General features: G+C 49.6%; 2 protein-coding genes across 2 annotated transcripts in view; both read right to left on the reverse strand.

Moving 5' to 3' along the window:
- Window positions 1-798: 798 nt before the first annotated feature.
- On the reverse strand, window positions 799-9,125 carry LOC133388561 (heat shock protein beta-7-like). The gene is made up of 3 exons (XM_061634519.1): window positions 8,981-9,125; window positions 4,927-5,081; window positions 799-972 (listed from the first exon to the last, which is right to left on the reverse strand). The coding sequence occupies exons 1-3, from the start codon at window positions 9,123-9,125 to the stop codon at window positions 799-801; spliced, it is 474 nt and encodes a 157-aa protein (XP_061490503.1).
- A 6,681-nt stretch (window positions 9,126-15,806) lies between these two features.
- Window positions 15,807-19,138, reverse strand: part of FAM131A (family with sequence similarity 131 member A) — a 55,704-nt gene continuing 52,372 nt past the window's right edge. The window contains exon 5 of the mRNA XM_061634520.1: window positions 15,807-16,712. Coding sequence (XP_061490504.1) covers window positions 16,183-16,712 — 530 coding nt within the window. The 3' untranslated portion in view covers window positions 15,807-16,182. The remainder of the gene's footprint in view (window positions 16,713-19,138) is intronic.

Raw genomic sequence — 19,138 nt, forward strand, 5'->3', positions numbered from 1 at the left:
ATATCCTAATCCCAATCTGGTGCCCACTGCATGTTTTGGACTACAACTCCCATCATCCCTGACCATTTCCCATGCTGGCTGGGACTGATTGGAGTTGTAGTCCAAAAAAATCCATCTGGGAAAGGCTATTCTAGATCATGTCCTTTGGGGATAGATATTCTTCTGTTTCCTTAGAAAACCCGTTCTGTACATAAGAATTGGCTAAAACAACCAAGAGATTTGTGGCACCTTAACAAATTAGTCTTTAAGATGCCACAAGACACCTTGTTGTTTTGGCTGCAACAAATGAACAGAGCTAGCCCTCTGGAAATGTTCTTAGAAGTCTGTGCCCCATTTCTTCTTTGCAGGAAGAATTGCTGCATGTCCGTGCCATGAATGAAGGAAATTGCTAAGGAAAGAGGTCAAGAAGAAGGTGACATTCAGACAATCCCTATCACAAGCATATGCTGAGGAGGGGGCAGGGGTGATCTTTATTGAACGGTGGAAAAGGGAAGTTATTTGAGCAAGATTAAGGATCTCTTTGGTGGTTTCCAAAACTGTAGCAAGAGTTTTGGGGAGTGCATTTATTTTCCATAAAGGAAGCCACAGCTCTGAACTTACAAGATCTGAACAGGGTGGTTCACGACAGACGCACTTGGAGGTCGCTGATTCATAGCGTCGCCATAAGTCGTAGTCGACTTGAAGGCACATAACAACAAACAACAACATTTCCACTCCCGCAGCAGGTGATCTATTAAAGGTAAGGTGGATTTATGGTGTGAGGGAGCCCTGCTTCCCAGGGCGTGACAAGATGCGCCATTAGAGCTTGACTTCCGTGCGATAGAGAGGTGGTGGGGCCAGGAGTTGCCGCCTAGCAGTGATGATCAACTTGCCAGAATCGTTCAGGGAACAGCTGATGGACAGTGGATCCATGTCTGCTGGGAGCTGGCACTTGTGAGTGAAGGTGTTGGAGACTGTGCCATCTTCCGCCACCTGTAGCGCAAGCAAAACACCCTGGCTTAAGCATTTCTCACAAACCAGCTTTTGCATTATCCACAACTCAAATGCTAAACCTGCACTGGCTAAAGAATACATTTGGTTTTTAAATGGACTATGCATCCTCATGCTCAAAAGCAGAGCAAGTAGTTGAAATGTTCTGTGTGTCTGTGTATGTGTGCAGAAACTTCATTAGGGAAGACATAAGAACATATGAAGAGCCTGCTGGATCAGGCCAATGGCCGGTCTAGTCCAGCATCCTGTTCACACGGTGGCCTGCAGGAAGCCCGCAAGCAGGACCTGAGCGCCCCTGCGGTTTCCAGCAACTGGTATGCAAAAGCATATCGCTCCCGACTGCAGAGGAAAAGCATAGCTATTATGGCTAGTAGCCACTGATAGCCTTATCCATGAATTTGTCTAATCCTCTTTTAAATCCATCCAAGCTGGTGGCCATTGCTGCCTCTTGTGGGAGCAAATTGCATAGCTTAACTGTGTGCTGTGTGAAGCAGTTCTCTCTTTTGTCTGTCCTGAATCTTCCAACATTCTGCTTCATCGGATGTCCATGAGTTCTAGTCTTCTGTGAGCGGGAGAAAAACTTTTTTATCTGTCCACTTTTTCCGTGCCATGCATATTTATATACATTTCTATCATGTCACCTGTTACTCATCTTTTCTCTAAACTAAAACGCCACAAATGCTGCAACCTTTCCTCACAGGAGAGTGACTCCATCCCTTTGATAATTTTCATTGTCCTTTTCTGAACCTTTTCCAGCTCTACAGTATCCTTTTTGAGGTGAGGCGACCAGAACTATATACACAGTATTCCAAATGCGGCTGCACAATAGATTAGTATAATGGCATTATACTAGGAGTTTATTTTCAATAATTTTCCTAATGATCCCTGGCATGGAAGTTGCCTTTTTCACAGCTACCACACTCTGCGTCGACATCTTCATCAAGGTATCCACAAATACCTCAAGGTCTCATTCCTGATCAGTCACCACCAGTTCAGACCTCATGAGCTTATATGTGAAATTAACAGTTTTTCCTCCAATATGCATAACTTTACATGTGTTTACATTGAATTGCATTTGCCATTTTACCACCCATTCACTCAGTTTGGAGAGGTCCTTTTGGAGCTCTTCTCAATGCTTTTTGCTTTAACAATCCTGGAGAATTTAGTATCTTCAGCAAGACCATAAAATCATAGAATTGTAGAGTTGGAAGGGGCCTATAAGACCACTGAGTCCAACCCCCTTCTCAATGCAGGAATCCAAATTAAAGCATAGCTGACAGGCTGCTGCCCAGCTGCCATTTGAATGCTTCCAGTGTCGGAGAGCCCACCACACCCTTAGGTCATTTGTTCAACTGTCATACCACTCTAACAGTTAGGAAGTTTTTCTTGATGTTCTGTCAAAATCTGGCTTCCTGCAACTTGAGCCCATTATTCCATGTCCTGCACTCTGGGATGATTGGGAAGAGATCCTGGTCCTCCTCTGTGTGACAACCTTTCATGTACTTGAAGTGTGCTATCATATCTCCCCTCAGTCTTTTCCAGGCTAAACATGCCCAGTTTTCAGTCTCTCCTCATAGGGTTTTGTCTCCAGTCCCCTGATCATCCTTGTTGCCCTCCTCTGAACCTGTTCCAGTATGTCTGCATCCTTCCTGAAGTACGGAGACCAGAACTGGACGCAGTACTCAACATGAGGCCTAACCAGTGCCAAATAGAGGGGGACCATTACTTCATGCGATTTGGAAACTATACTTCTATTAATGCAGCCTAAAATAGCATTTCTCTTTTTTGCAGCCATATCACACCTCAGACTTTTTTAAAAAAAATATTACATTTATATAGCACCTTTCCTCCGAGAAGCTGAAAGTGGTGTACATGGTTCTCCTTTTCCTTGTTTATCCTCATATCAACCCTGTGAGGTAGGCTAGACTGAGAGACAGTGACTGGCCCCTAACCACCCAGTGAGCTTCATCCTGGCTGAGTAGAGATTTGAACCCTCCTCTCCCAGGTCCAGCACTCTAACTATTACATCACACTGGCATCTATCTCCACAGCTTGCTGTTGATTTTTTCTTTGAGCAGCTGAAACATAAGAACTGCCTTATTCCAAGTCAGGTCTGATTCATCCACCTAAGTACTAGGACTGTGTACATCTGCCTGCCCCAACCTGGTGCCCTTCAGCTGTTGTTGGACTCCAACTCATGGTCAATGGTCAATGTTCAGGAATGATGGGAGTTGTAGTCTGACAAAATCTGGAGGGCATCTGGTTGGGAAAGGCTGGTCTATATTGTCAGGCAGAGGTTCTCCAAGGATTCCCCCAGCCTTACCTGGAGATGCCAGGGGTTGAACTGGTGAGGGAAGGGGGCTCCTACATACAAAGGAAATATCGTGCAGGAGGTCTGTTCTGCACAACATAGGAAACGGGCCTTTAGTGTGGCAGCACCTACCCTGTGGAATTCCCTCCCTTCGAATATTAGGCAGGCGCCATCTCTGCTATCTTTTCGGCACCTTTTGAAGACTTTCCTCTTCCAACAAGCCTTTTAAGTCGAGACCTATCCTAGTCTGCATCTGTGTTAGAATTGCTTTTAATATGTTTTCTTTAAAAATATGTTTTTAACCCTTTTTTTAAAAAAAAGATGTTTTTAAAGTTTTTTTCAAAATGTTTTTAACGTTTTGTTTTAATGTATTTTATGGTCTTTTTATGATGTTTTAAAGTGTTTTTAGCGTTTCTGTTTGCCGCCCTGGGCTCCTGGTGGGAGGAAGGGCGGGATATAAATCAAATAATAAATAAATAAAATAAATTACCACTTAGCTACAGCCCTTTCCTGTTGTCAGACTGTCCTAGGGAACCTACAGGCCTTTCGGAAGCTTTCCAGGAGTTACTTAATGGAAAGATCATTTCCTGCCACGAGGAAGGGCGGGATATAAATCAAATAATAAACAAATAAATAAATAAGATCAGTAAGGGCAGCCATGTTTCCTCGAAGAGCAATTGCCCTTCACAACTTCCCCTGCAAGGTGTAGCTGCAGGTGAAAGGTTTTGCGTCGTCCAAGCAGTGGTGGCTGGGGGCTCCATGTCAGTGGGGCACCGGAAACCGCTCTGGGTTTTCATCTGAGCTTTCAAGGAGCTGTCCAAGGTGGAGCAGATTCCACTGCCCCACTGACATGCAGCCCCCAGCCGCCACTGCCTCCAGGGGACATGTTCAGTCTATGCAGGGTGGCAAGGAAACCCAACAGGACTAGCCAATGCCTGCTGTAAACTGAGGTGTGTTCCTTGACAGCCACCAATGCAGAAAGTGTCCCCAAAAAAGTAAAACATGAGCAAGCCACAGATATATGTGCTTAGTTTGGGCCAGATTCTTCTCCGAAGCAGCCTGGGCAGCAATGCCACAGAACTGCCCTCCTGACAGGGATGGGGAAAGGTGGCAGTGATGTTGGGGCTATGGTGGAATCAGAGCTTGGAAAAGTTACTTTTTTTGAACTACAACTCCCATCAGCCCCAGCTAGCATGGCCGCTGGATTGGGCTGATGGGAGTTGTAGTTCAAAAAAAGTAACTTTTCCAAGCTCTGATGGTGGTGCACTGGTGGGAGCACTGAAGTGGCTCCGCCAGTGCATCCAGACAGCCCCAGTCTCACTGGCACTGTGAAGGACAAGGCTGTCAATGGCTACTAATCCTGATGGCTACGTTCCACCTCCATTGTCGGACATTATGCTTCCGACTGCCAGTTGCTGGAAACCGCAGGAAGGGAGAATGCTCTTGTGTTCCAGTCGTGTTTTGCAAACTTCCCACAGGCATTTGGTTGGTCACTGTGAGAACAGGAAGTCGGACTGGATGGGTCACTGGTTTGATCCAGCAGGCTCTTCTGTTCTTATGCCCTGCCCAGCACAGCCCAGGTAAGCTCCGCAGCTCAGACCCTCCCCCCCCACTGGCCAACTCACCTTCTCCGCCTGGATGACAATACAATAGTTGTAGGTGGTCACCACAATGTCTTGAGGTTCAAACTGACTGAGGTCAGCCATGACCTGGTACTTGTCGCCACTGGCGATCACGTTGCTGCTGCCCAGAGTGGAGGGGTGTACTGCTGGGGGTGAGCCTGTGAAGGTGGGTGAGCAGAGGCAGCAGAGTTGAACAGCGGTAAAAGTAATATGTTTTCGTTGTTTTTCATGCTGCATTTTAAATTTATGTAACCTGCCTTGGGACCTACAGGTGAAGGGCGAGCCATAAATATAATGACATCATCAACAACAACCATGACAACACATCTGGTGGCACCTTGGAGCATGTGACTGACCATTGCAGCAGGCCTCCCGAGGAGGGTGACAAGGGGAGAGGAGAGGGAGCAGAGTGGGGGGTGCCAGGATGGTCAGATGCAATGGGGGGAGTCAGGAGAGAGTATTTAGGCAGGAGCAGCCTTTGGTGATTGTCCCTGACTTGAAAAGCTGCACCTTCCCAAAGTGGAGAGGGCCCCTTTCAGGCCTGGCACCAGCAGACGGCCAGGTTGGGGATTGGCCGAGGGCCCCTGTGGCTGACAGGGGCCCTTATGGCTGTGGCTGGGTTGGTGTGGCTCCAGCTCCACAATCTGTACTAGCATCAGGTTGTGGAGGCCATCCTCCCAGGCAACACCCTCACCCATCATCCATGGGGGCTGGCTGTACCACTTCTCACTTCAGTCCACCATGTGTACATGCTTTTCATCATGCAACATGGTGTGGGGGCGTCAATATGTGTCTGGACCGATTTAAGCCCCTGGCAGCAGTTGCACCACTGCCATTTTCGAGGGCCTGGGGTAGGCTGGCGCCAGCCCTGCTCCCCCTATTATTATTGTTGTTGCTGCTGCTGTTATTACACTTGTATATTGCCCCATAGCCAAAGCTCTCTGGGCGGTTTACAACATAAAAATCAGTATACAATATACAGTTCATATCTGGCCCAATTGCTATTAAAGGAAACGCAATACATCACATTTTTAAATAAACTAAACGATAAATCTCAACAATGTACATAACATAATAACAGAATAAACAAAACAAATATAACAGATAAAAATATCTAAAAATATTCTCCCATATCCCATTGTGCTTCTCCCCACCTAACCCCATCTTCTATAACCAGTAGCGCTATATCCATTTCTTCCATTGTCTTCTTTCGCCAAACAACCCCAAGACGACTCCAAGTGCGACACTAAGTGCGCACTTAGTGTCAGATGAGGGCCCCTGTCTTGGATGGCCTCAAAGGGGGATTGTACCACTTTGAGGAAGTGGGGCTGGCCCAAGTCATTTTGTCACCTGAGACAAAGGACAAATCCTGCCCCCCATTTCACATACAGAAGCTGATTGGTCAGGGCAGCTGTATCATAGGGCTCCTCTGGATGACCTGTTTATTGAGCATCCTGATTCGCTTGCACCAAAGCTTACGCAGAGGTTAGATGATGGGCGGTCTTTATTGAGCATTTGTTTTGATTTGCTTGCTTAGATATCTTCCTGGTAATCGTTCATTCATCCCACACTTTTCAATGCAATTGCCTGTCAGTTTCCTAAGCCGAAGCATTTGCTTGCATTCGGGTGACAGAGCACTTTATTATTTCTTTATTAAACTCATATCCCGCCCTTCCTCCCAGAAGGTGCTTTTGGGCTTCCCCTTGGGGTATCTGGTTGGTCAACTATGAGAACAGGATGCTGAAGCAGATGGACCTCTGGCCTGATCCAACATCCAGGCTCCTCTTTGCATCTAGTCACTCAGCTGCAAGCTAGGCTGGTTATCCAAACTCAGCAGCCCATGTCTGCGTGGCGAGGGGGGTATCTTAGAATGGGAAGTTACACAATGGATCTTTTAGTTCAGCTCTCCACTTAAGAGCATAGGAACCTGCCTTACACTGAGTCCGAGCATTGGTCCATCTAGCTCAGTATTGGCTACACTGACTGGCAGCAGGGCTGTCTCCCAGCCCTACCTGGAGATGCTAGGGATTGAACCTGTATGCAAGGCAGATGCTCTGCCATGAAGCTATGGCCCTTATCTTCGTACCCAGATGTGGCATGGTCGCTGTTGCTCGTCCTGGTTCAGAAGCCATTGTTCCATGCACAGAGACAGTCATGTGATGGCCCTGCCCAGAATTCTCTGTGTGCATCAAGCATTATGACACCACTGCCAGCGTTGCTAACCAGCAGCTAGAAATCAGTTCTGAAGCAGCAGCCGTGACGGTGGAGCGGGTTGTGAAAGTGGGCTCCAAGGGAGAGTTTCCTGTATGAACCAGTCTTCTCTCCTGGGGAAATCACAGAATCTTCCCTGGGGTAGGAGGGCCATAACTCAGTGACAGAGCAACTGCTTTCTTTGCAGAAGAGATCTCCGGTTCAGTCTGCAGCACCTCCTCACAGTGCTGGGAAAGACTCCTGCTTGAAACCCTGGACAGCTGCTGCAAGCCAGTGTAGGCAATACTGAGCTAGGTGGACCAATGCAATACAAGGCAGTTGCCTGCTCTGTTGTCCCCAAATGGAAGCATTTTACCTTCCAGAAACCTTGCCTTGGTTTCTCTCTTCTGACAAAAGGGTTCCATGTCCCCAGGGTCAACCCAACTAATATGGCAAACAAAGCAGTCTCCTGGTGTACCAGGACTGCCTGCCCAGCTCTGAAAGCAACTTGCAGGGGAAGCCACGGCCTGCACCTTTGCAAGGGAAGGAGGCACACAGAGGCAGCTCGGCAGCTCCTGGGCTGGGTGGGCACCCTGGGGTCCCAGGAGGGAGGGACAAACATTTACCATGAAAATCAGGAAAAAGGGTCCTGGTGGTCAGCAATGGATCAGCTATGGCCAGGGTGGGCCAAAGGGAGCCTGTAGGGAGACGGGGGGAGCAGAGGAGCAGAAAACAGCAGAGGGGACGGACCAAAATGGATGGGTGATGGAACAGGGAGTGGGGGGGGCGTGTAGAACCCTTTGCAAGCAACCAGTTCAGACCTCTGGGAAGTGTGATCTGTCCACACACACAACCCACAAGCAGGAGAAAGATAGAGACAGAGAGAGCAAGGAGGGGGTGGGAGAGAGAGAGAGAGAGAGAGAGAGAGAGAGAGAGAGAGAGAGAAATGGGTGGCAAGGAGAGAGAGAGAGAGATGGGTGGCAAGAAGAGAGAGAGAGAGAGAGAGAGAGAGATGGGTGGCAAGAAGAGAGAGAGAGAAAGAGAGAGAGAGAGAGAGAGAGAGAGAGAGAGATGGGTGGCAAGAAGAGAGAGAGAAAGGGGTAGCAGAGCAAGAGAAAAGGGATGGCTCCAGTCCTATACACTGCTGGCATTCTGCCCCCCCCCCAGATGATTCCCAAGAGAATGTGACCCTTGACAAAAAACATATTTTCCACTACTGGCCTGAAGTTACTCTGCCCAGCCTATGACAGGGATGGCAAGATCAGTTCATTTCGGCTCTCTCCATTTCTTGGTTTTCCAATCTTAAATTCAGTTCTCCACATTTCTGCAGCAGTTTGCAATTTTTTTTAATCCCCATGAAATTCTCCAGTGCTTTAGTGTGAATTTCCCCTAATAAATAAGTTTTCTTTTGATCAAAGACCAGCAAATCCTAATAAACACATTTTTGTAGGCAGTTTTGACTAACGTACACGTTTTGCAAGCCATTTCTCATCATTTAATGCCTTTTTGCATGTTACTTTCACTCCTGCATTAATTTTTATGCACACTTTCCCCTAATATATGCATTTTTGTAAATGTTGCTTAGTTGGCGAACTGCATCCCAACATTCTAATGCGAATTTCGAAGGATGGCTGAGTTTTGCTTCTCGTACTGTTTTGGAAAGTGCGGATTTGATAGGTTCGGCTTGAAATGTGAACAGAATTGAAATTCTCGCCCATCCCTAGCCTGTGACAAGAAGCAACATTTCCATTTGCCTAGAGCTGGTGGAGAAACCTTGGGCTGGGCCTAACTTGCCTCCCATTGCACAAGCTCAAAGGGGGGGGCAGGGAGGCAGTGCATCTATCTCCCACATGCAGGGCTCACTCACCTGAGTATCCATAGGACTCTCGGGCCCTCCCGGCACCAAAGATCCCATGTGGAGGGTCAAGCAGGGGTTCAAAGCAAGGCTTCGCAGGACTGTAGGTGCTGATGTGCTCCGAGCGGAAGGTGGACGATGAGCTCACAGAAGACATGGCACAGGTGACGGTGGTGGGTGGCAGCTCTCTGCTAGGGGTGATGTGCAACTAGTGTACGTATGGAGGGACAGGGGTGGGGGGAGGGAAGGGCCTTGTCCTTGTCCTGTAAAGCTGAGATGTCCATAATTGGCCTAGTTGCTGTGCCCTCTGAGTCCTGCACGCTGGAATGTGAGATAAGAAGGCTGCATTCTCGGCGGCTGAGAGTAGGGGGTAAATTCCCTCTCCCGCCCTCGATTCTGCTCCTTCGACACCTGAGAGACTGACAGGCAACTATTCTTGCGAGAAAATTCCACATCAGACAATGGCTGGAATAAGAGGGGTGTCCCATGGAGGACCTGTTTTATGGAAGGGACATTGCGGCATCTAGGGTTAGCCCAGGGCTGTGGCTCATTGGCAGAGCATCTATATATTACATGCAGAAGGCCATGGGTTCAGTACTTGGCATTCCTGGGGTGGGCTGGGTCCCAGGGTCTGAAACTCCCTAGAGCAGCTGCCAGTCAGTGTATGCAATACTAAGCTAGATGGACCAGTGGGGTGACTTGGTATAAGGCAGACTCCTAGGAAGGGAACAGGTTCCAGATTTTTCGGCAGAGGGCGGACTGATGTTCCTGCAGTGCTGTTTGAGACTGCTCATAGCGATTGGGGAGGGGTTGTCCTTGAATTCTGTTCAAGGGTGGGAGGCAACAGCATGCCTCTGAATACCACTTTCCGGGAGTCACAGGTGAAGAGAGTTGCTGTTGCAGCTCCTGCTTTTGAGCTTCCCACAGGCATCTGGCCACTGTGAGAAAAGAATTCTGGACTAGAGGGGCCTTTGGCCTGATTCAGCAAGGCTTTTCTCATGCTCTTGCAATTGCACTTAATTGGACAGTCTGTCGTGAAGAGAGAGACTTTGTTCTCCATGTACTTAAGCAAATTAAGAAGAAGGAATGCAATGTACTGCTCATTTAGAAATCTGTTCCACGGAATGCGAGAGTCTACACATATCTTAAACAAAATGAAGACCGCAGTGATTAAAGATACAGTAGAGGCCCGCTTTTTGGCATTCCGCTAATACGACAGTTTTCAGTTAGAGTAAGGTCCCACTTATACGGCGCTTGTTCAGCTTTTACAGTGTTTTTCGGGCGTCGGGAACCATTTTATTGAAGGAGTTCCACTTTTCGGCGGGGGTCTGGAACGTAACCCGCTGTATGAGTGGGGCCCTCCCTGATGGTTTTCTGGAGACTTCTGAAAAGGATCTTGTTCCGGAGAGCCTTTGGGAGGGACTGAAGGTAGAGCCTGACACTGATTTTATGCCTTCTAAGTTAAATTTTACCCTTGTAGTCCCCTTTAGTACCACTCTCTCTATATATGTATATATTTGTGTGTGTGTGTGTATACCAAGAGGTCTTCTGCATCTTTAAAAGTTGTGCAGGGGGGAGGGAGAATCCCACCTTGTGGTTTTTCCCATTACAGCGTTGCAAGAACATCTGCGCTTGGCTGACTTTCTCTTCTCCTAAAGATACAGGATCAGTCTCAGGCCGAGCCTGGCAACCCTAACCACAACCCTGGAGCTTCTTGGAGGTTTATCAGGGGTCCCTCAATGTAGTGGCAGACGTAATCCCCTGAATCTCCGTGTGAACTGACTGTTCCCCCCGCCCCAAGAATCCATACAGCAGGGGTTCCCAAACTGTGGTCCATGCCTCACCAGTGGCACATGAGCTTTATTCACGTGGTCCACAGCATGTCCACATTAAATATCCATATTGATTTTTAATCGTATTTTTAGTGCTTCTTCCATTTCTTCCATTGTATTTTACTGTATTACATAAGAACATCAGGGGCATCAGCAGAGCCTGGGCTGCTGGACCAGGCCAAAGGAGGCCCATCTAGGCCAGCATCCTCTTTTCACAGTGGCCAACCAGGTGCCCTCATGGGAAGCCCGCAAGCAGGGTCTAAGGGCAAGAGCACTCTCTCCTCCTGCGGTTTCCAGCAATTGGCATTCAGAGGCATACTGCGTCTGCCTACAGAGGCAGAACATAGCCATCCTGGCTAGTAGCCATTGATAGCCTTTTCCTCCATGGATTTCTCTAATCCCCTTTTAAAGCCATCCAAGTTGGTGGCTGTCACTGCCTCTTGTGGAAGCGAATTCCGTAGTTTAAGTACGTACTGCATGAAGTAGTCCTTTCTTTTGTCTGTCTTGCTTCATTGGATGTCCACGAGTTCTAGTGTCATTTATTTTTATTTTTATTTATACCCCACCTTTCTTTCCATGACAGAAACCCAAGGCAGCTTACATATGGTTCCCAGGTGGTGTCCCATCCAGGTACCGACCAGGCCAGACCCTGCTTAGCTTTAGCAGGGTGCTGGCCTCTGTGCCTTCAGACCATAGCCTGGGACTGTTATGACAGAGGGGGGGAAATTATTCACTTTCTGCATGCCATGCATAATTTTATACACTTCTATCATGTCACCCCTGGCTCACCTTTTCTCTAAACTAAAGAGCCCCAAATTTTGCAACTTTTCCTCGTAAGGGAGTCGCTCCATCCCCTTGATCATTCTGGTTGCCCTTGTCTGAAACTTTTCCAGCTCTACAATATCCTTTTTGAGGTGAGGTGACCAGAACTGTACATGGTATTACAAATGTGGCCGCACCATAGATTTATATAACAGCATTATGGAATCAGCAGTTTATTTTCAGCTCCTTTCCTATCAATCCCTAGCATGGAATTTGCCTTTTTTTCATAACTGCCACAGACTGGGTCAACAACTTCATTGAGCTATCCATTGAATATCACAATTTCAGTTTGATGGAATGCAAATTGTAATGCAATAAAACACAACAAAGCAATAAACTGTGATTAAAAACCATACAGCATCTAGCACAATGTGTTACAACTGCTGCGACAGGCAGAAAGATTAAGCGGTCTGCCAAGACCATAAGCAATGTTCACGTTGCTGCCCTGGGCTACTACTGGAAGGAACGGCAGGATATACATTTAATAAGCAAGTAGGTGGTCTGTCTGGGGAAAAGTTTGGGAACCTCTGACACTGAGGGTTTCTTGGCAGATGGGTCAATGTGGGGGGAAAGTCTCTGGAGGTAGAAAGCTTGAAAACCGCCAGCCAAATCCAAGGAGAGGAGTTGTGACTACTCAAGGGAGGATGCCACGAGCAGAGCCGGTAGGAACAATCTACAGAGACACACAGACAAAGTCAGGTAGAACCAGCCTTTTAATGAATTACAGATACAAACAGAACAAAACGGACACTCATACCAGCCAGGGGCATACACTGGGAGCAGGAAGGGGGTCAGAAATAGGGACACACAGTAACAATATTGTGCATTTGGAGGTGGGAGAGTGGGTAGAGCGCAAGGGGCAAGGTGGGGGAGGAATGCATAGGCTTTGGGACACAGCTCTGCACAGGCATCAAGGTGGGCATAGTGGATGGCAGGAAGGGGGGCTGCACAGAGGTTAGTTGTGAGGTCAGGGCTCCACCTAATGGGCTGACTTTGCACAGAGTGGTGGCCCATGACTCAGGTGGGGGAGTCATGATAATAACTACTCAAGCATCCTTGGCTTAGAGGGACATCCTTGAACTGAAGCTGGTTTTATTCTCTATCCCCGTGCACCCCCTGCCACCTGAACAGCCCTTTATCCCTCAGGTGCACGGCAGCATCCCTCATCTTCCACTGTCATCCTTCTAGGCTATGCCACCCAGCTGGGTCCAAACAGCTGCAAGGAACCACTGCGGTCTCTGACCATCACCAGCATGCCTAGAGCAAATCTGTCCTCTCCAGTACTGTGTGGATTTGGAGGGACATCTGCACCCTAGTAAACTCCTCCTTCCAAAGGCCTTGCTCTTCCTTAGAGATGCAAAGCTCTAAAGGGCCCGGGGCAGAACAGAAGCTGGTGCCCGAGGGACAAAGTTCCATCCCTGTTGGAATGCAAACACGCCCTCCCTCCTGTATTTAGCAGTAACCATTAGGGACAGCTCCAGGATCTGGAGGGCCATCCTCCTCCTCACTTCTGTTTCTGCTGCCCATTCACTTGCCATCTCCCTGTGAGTCCAACCACCCAGAGGGCAGAGTAGAGGCAAGCAAAAGACCAAAGGGTGATGCTCTCCTCCTCACTTTAATCAGGTGACTAGACTAGACAGTGACTGCAAGGAGGATGGGGGGAGATCCCAGAGGCTGCAGGGGTTGGCAGTGAGCTCCCCTGCAGTGGCGTGTACCTTGGCAGGAGCCCAGTGATACCTACTTCTCATCCTGGCCCTGCAAACCATTATTTCCCCTCCCCTTACAAAAACCATATTATAAAACTTGGCTCTTCTCCACTCCCCCCCACCCCAAAACAACAGAAGCATCCCTTGAAATAACCACATCCCACCTAAGCAGCCCTCCCCTGCTTTCTGCAGAGTACCTGGTTAAAAGAACGGGAGAGGCAACAAAACCAGGAGGAATGGGCCTGATTGTCTTGATATGGGAACAAGAGTCTGGGTCTGGATTCCTGTTCACGTGCAGACATCTCTGTGTATTTGTGCAAGTGCTGTGGGGTGTGCTGAACACAGCTCAGCACGTGTTTGCAATGACTCTTGGAATGCATGTTTATTTTTCAGGGATATTTCTCAGTGACCACACGGAGCACAGGGTGACCGGATGCTATAGATGATAGGGCTCCTGTGCCTTTAAGTAGTTGTGTCAAAGAAGGAAAATTGCATCGTCATAGCACTGCTGGAATGGAAATGCTGCACTGGATGAACCCAAAATGAGCCTTGTGGGATCAGGCCAAGGGTGCTTCCACTCCTGGCCTTAACAGTGGCCAACCAGCACCGCTGGGAAGGCCACAACTGGAGCATGAAAGCAACACCTCTCCCCAGCAGATAATATTCAGAAGTATATTACTTTTGAACATGGAGGTTCCACTCCCTCTAGAGTAAACTAGGGGGAGCCCTCACTTCTTTTGCATTTGATCATCTGCCTTGAGGAAACAACTGGAAAATTGGGATTTTTTAAAAAAAAGACAATGAATTTCCATATGCAAAATGGTTTAAAACTAGTTAGCATGGCTCCATCCCCAAAGAATGCTCAGAAGTATAGCTTACTGTCGGTGCTGAAACATCTTTGTTAAAGCGAACTAGCCGTGCTCCTGTGCCTTTCGCATCAGCCTGCCCCATAGGAACTGAGCAAGCGAAACGCCCCCCCTCCAGTCAGCATAAAGTGATGGGGAGAAAATCTCCACCTGTAACATTTCTGTGGGTCAGGCTGATGCTACAGGCGTAAGAGAAGGGCTGATAATAAAATACTGGCAACAGAGTTGCAGTTCCTAGAATTAGTAGTGGGTGGGAAGGGCCCTATATTAAACTGCTTTAGGAGGGCTGTGTGTGTGTGGGTACGTGTGTATACATGTGCAGGACAGTAGATGTGCAATGAAGTACACCTGTGCGCATGCACAGGAACACGCATGGAGATGCAGCATTTATGGAGGGGCGCATGCCAATGGTGTATGCAGGATTGCATCTGTGTGTCCCCTTTTCTCGAGGCGTAGGTACACTGCAGACTGAACACTGCTTGCCACAGTCCTTTGCTCTCCCCAGGGACTGTTGCTACAGTTGTGCAAGCAGGAGGAGCTAAGGATCTTTAACAGAATTCTCAGCACCCTTGCCAAACTGCAGTCCTCTGGGACCCTTTGGAAGGAGCCGCGACGGTTAAGCTGGCACAAAACAGACAAGACATTTATAATGTGGATATGCCTGGCCTATATCCAGAAGTTCCCCAGCATACTAGTTTTCCTGGGCCCACCCCAGTGCCGTCCTGGAGGGTAAGGGTCCCCTTCGCTTTTGGAGCTCTGGAGAGCTCAGGGGAGGAGGTGGACCCCTTCCTAGCAAGGCGTCCAACGTGTCCTGTGCAGTGGGGAACCGCGAGGGCAGAGGGGCGGGGTGAGGATCACAGTATTCCCCACCCTGATTATCCAGGGTGGGAGTGCAGAGTGGCGGGAAAGAGACCCCTTACAAAACCCATCCACAGTGAGGGCAGCAACGCCCATGACAACGGCGACACAGAGACACACGTACAAAAATATAGAAAAGATCTGGGTCGGTGGCGTGGGAGGACTGGCTCCTCCCTCCCTCCCACCCATGCCATGCTCCCCGCTTCTTCCCATGGGAGAGAGTGGGGAGGCAGAGGGGGAGCACATGTCAAAGCACATCAATGCACCCGCCACCCCCCCCCCACTCCTTCCTTAACCCTTTCTTCCAGCCGGTCCACAGTATAAAATTCAAGACAGTAAAAGCCAAGAAGAAGTGTCCGTTCGGGCAAGGGTGGATTTTTTTTTTGGACTTTTTTCTTTTTTAAAAAAAGGCATAACAAATCAAGCATCCATTGCATTCCACATTCCGTTTCAGCCCTTCGCCTTGAGCCGGAGGAGATTGGAAGGGAACTGGGGATATACCGTATATATATTTATATATGTATAAATATATACATAATATATATATACGTACTATATATGTGTGTGTGTGTGTGTGTTAGTTAAATTGTCTTAAGAAGGGTTATCACAGTTCTGCTTTAAGAGCATCAGCCATGCCACCTGGACAGCTTGAAAGGCGCCTCTGTCTCTGCCGAGTACTGAGATTGGGCAGCGCAGCATGCTCCAAAAGGGCCCGGATGGTGGCGAGTCCAGTTGCTGCTGCCCTGTTTCTGTTACTTTGCTTGCTTCTTTTCCCCACCCCCACCCCCACCCCCAAGACATTCTCATGCAAAGAAAACAAAACAGACCACAAGAGAGAAAAGGAGAGAGAGAGAGAACGCAGCAGGCAAAATCCACGAAGCCACGTTAGAGGCCCCTCAGGCTTAAATGGTTGACTCAGATGGCACGGTGGAGGTGAAAAGGGTGGGGCGGGGGGTCTACTGGTTTGCTTTCCACCCACTTTCCCCTGCCCTGCATAGAGCCAGGCCGCCACCCAGAGAGGGAGGAACCTTTCCTCCAGGTGGACCGGCAGGCCACGGAGCAGAGCTGAGGACGGAGGCCACGGAACAGGACAAAATGGCAGGTGAAGCATGCCGTGGGTGGAGGACGGTTCACTGCTCCCCAGTGTCCTCCTCTTGCTCTTCTTCCTCCACCTCCTCCTCTTCGTTGTCATCGAGTGACACCACGCCCGAAGAGGCCACGTCAGACACTTTCCTCCGGACTTGGCAGCTGTCCCCGTGGACTTTGTAGTCCTTGCATGGGATCCCCTCATCCTCTGTGGGCGAGAGGCAGGACTCAGTGAACGACATGGAGTACATAGAGTCCTGGCACTCCAGCTGCGCCAGGCTCCGGAAGGCACATTCTCCGGCTGTCTGTGTGGGCAACTTGGAGAGGAGCACCCCCTCCCCGCCGGACATGGAGCCCAGCAGCTTGGCGGCCAGTTCCGAAGGCGAGCCCAGCTCCTTGAGAAGGCGGCTGTCCTCCAAGCTGCAGAGGCTGGAACACAAGGTCTCCGGGGAGATGGTGGTCTGGGAGGAGTCGCTCTCGGGATCGCAGGAGCCTTGCCGGGCGTTCAGTTGGCACAAGCGGCTGTGCAGGAAACCCTTCAGCAAGGTGCTAGGGGGGAGCTGGCTCATTGCATCTGCAACACAGCAAGGGAGTGGGCATCAGCAGGGCAGTATTCTACGGACATAAGAGGTGCCATGACGGTCAAGTCAGGACTTAAGCCAAGCATGAAGAAAGTCCACAGCTTAGGATCTCATCGGAAAAGGCGGCAAGCAATTACTGCTACTGAGCTCTGGCTCTGTGCATGGAAATGCAGGGAGCCAAGGAAGACCTCAAGGGCCATAGCTCAGTGGCAGAACAAGGCACTGCCTGCGACAGATCTTCAACCTCCGGCATCTCTGGTTAGGGCTGCCTGCAACCTCAGAGAGCTTCTGCCCATCAGTGCAGACCAAGGCTGGCTAATTGGTGACCTTCCAGGTGCTGTTGGACTCCATCTCCCACCATTTCAGACCATTAGCTATGCTTGGCGGGGCTGATTGGGAGCTGCAGTCCAACAGCATCTGGCTTCCCACCCCTGGGGTAGTCAATTCGGAGCTAGACAGACTATGTTTCCATGATCTGTAAAGCGATCAGAACTCAAGGAGTGACCGTGTGGCAAAGCGCAGCTCCCTTGCAATGCCCTTCAGACTTCCTTCCTCAGTTTGAGCAAGAAAAGGATTGGGCTTACTGCTCTTCTCTGCCCTGAGCCGGATCCTGCCGGTTTCTGTCTCAGTCTTCAGACTTTGCCACATCACTTAATCCCTCCTGACTCAGCAGGAACGGCACCCGACCATCAGGCCAAAGGTCCATCTGTCTCCGACGCTGGCCAGCCAAATTCCCAAGGGAAGCATTGTGGAGGCAGCCACCCTCTTTTGCTGGTCCCTAGTTATCTGCTGGTCAGAGGGATTATGTCTACATTTCGTAGTATCATAGCAGTGCGAGAACAGCCATGAATGGTATAAAGCAGAACCCGGGAACCTGTGGCACTCCAGAGGTTGCTGGAGGCTAGCACCTGTCAATCCTCCCCAACATGGCCCAATGGTCAAGGATGACTGGAATTGCGATGCAGCAGCCTCTGGAGGGCTACAGGTTCCCCAACCCTGCTGTGAAGGTTTGGCCTCAGCTCTAGAGCTCTCGTCATTTGTGCGAGTCCCACTGATTAAAATGAGCAATGCAATAAACAGGCGGCGTGGGCCTGGAGGAGTCGGTATGTTTCATGTCTCTATGATGCGGCAGGAAACCCTGTGGCCCTCCTGAGATTGCTGGACTCAGCCCTGACTACTGGCCATGCTGGCTGGGGCTGAGAGGTGCTGGAGTCTGCACGTTAGTCGCCTCTGTTCCAGGAGCTTTGACGGAAGCCTAAAGAGCTGCAAGCAGCTGTGGAGTCCTGGCAAAAGGGGCGATCTTTTAAAACACGCACAAGTGGGGCTTCAAGCCCTGCCCAGCCGCAGCTTGTACCGCTATTGCAAGGCAACCTGGCCATCTAAGCGCATGCTTGCCGGTTGCACCTCATTCACCATTGATACATTCAGCGTCCTTTAGTTAATGGAGACCTGGTCTATGAGTGCAACGGAATGAGACGGTAGAGTGGGCTATGTCACTTTTGGCTGTGCATGAGATACTGTGTTTTGAGGCAAAACGCTCCTTGCAAACAGAAATTGAGCATAGCCGGCAACTGGCTGGGCTAGCACCTCTTGCCCTCACCCCCTCTTGAGGATTCCTCCGTCTGAACTGGGAGGATCTATTCTGTCACCCCATTCTGCCATGCCCTATAGGCCCAGCCTGACATCTTGCCTACGCTGGTTGCAAACCAGCTTAATTGTCAGAGCTCCCCCCCCCAGCCAAGGATGCAGAGAAAAACCTTCCCCAAAAGAACAAAGGCCTGGAGTTGACCACCTAACATGTCACAGAGGAAGAGGCAAACTGGAGCAGTGACCCTCAGCCGTGAGCATGGCGGTGGGGTGCCCTTCCCCCTACTCTCATTTACAAAATGTTGGGGGACTTGTAAGACTCTGATTGCAGGAGAGCTAGGGAGCAAATGGCAATGCAATCGACAGAGTAATCGTGCCCTCACAGGTACGCCGCTGAGAGGCCTCAGGAAGCAGCAGCTCCACTCCGCTGGCGGAGACAGAGGTCGGGGTTGGTCGGCTGACACTCACACGGTTGGAAGCTCACCCCCTCCCGGCCTGCCTGCAGAAAGCTCAGCCGGTGTACGTGTTGCACTGGCGATGTTTCACTGGCAGAGTAGCTTGAAAAGCGGCGTGGCGGGGTGGGGATGCCACATCCTGTGTGCTTTTGCTTCTCTGGCATGACTCTGTGCCTAAACCTGGGGTTGGCATGGTTCATTCCCTCCCATTACAGTCAGCGGGAAGATAAAAGAGCCAGAGCGTGGTATAATGGTGTCAGACTAGGGCCAGGGGAACTGAGTTCATATCCTTGTTTATGCATTTATTATTTGATTTATATACCGCCCTTCCTCCCAGCAGGAGCCGATATCCTTGTTTGGCCATGAAGCTCACTAGG

Source organism: Rhineura floridana, chromosome 7 (assembly GCF_030035675.1).
Source record: "Rhineura floridana isolate rRhiFlo1 chromosome 7, rRhiFlo1.hap2, whole genome shotgun sequence".
NCBI lineage: Eukaryota > Metazoa > Chordata > Lepidosauria > Squamata > Rhineuridae > Rhineura > Rhineura floridana.

Coding starts and splice junctions, on each gene's coding strand:
- LOC133388561 (XM_061634519.1), bottom strand. CDS start 9,125: ATGTCTTCTGTGAGCTCATCGTCCACCTTCCGCTCGGAGCACATCAGC. Junction 5,082..8,980: donor AGAGTCCTATGGATACTCAG/GTGAGTGAGCCC, acceptor CCACCTTCACAG/GCTCACCCCCAGCAGTACAC. Junction 973..4,926: donor TTGTCATCCAGGCGGAGAAG/GTGAGTTGGCCA, acceptor CTTGCGCTACAG/GTGGCGGAAGATGGCACAGT.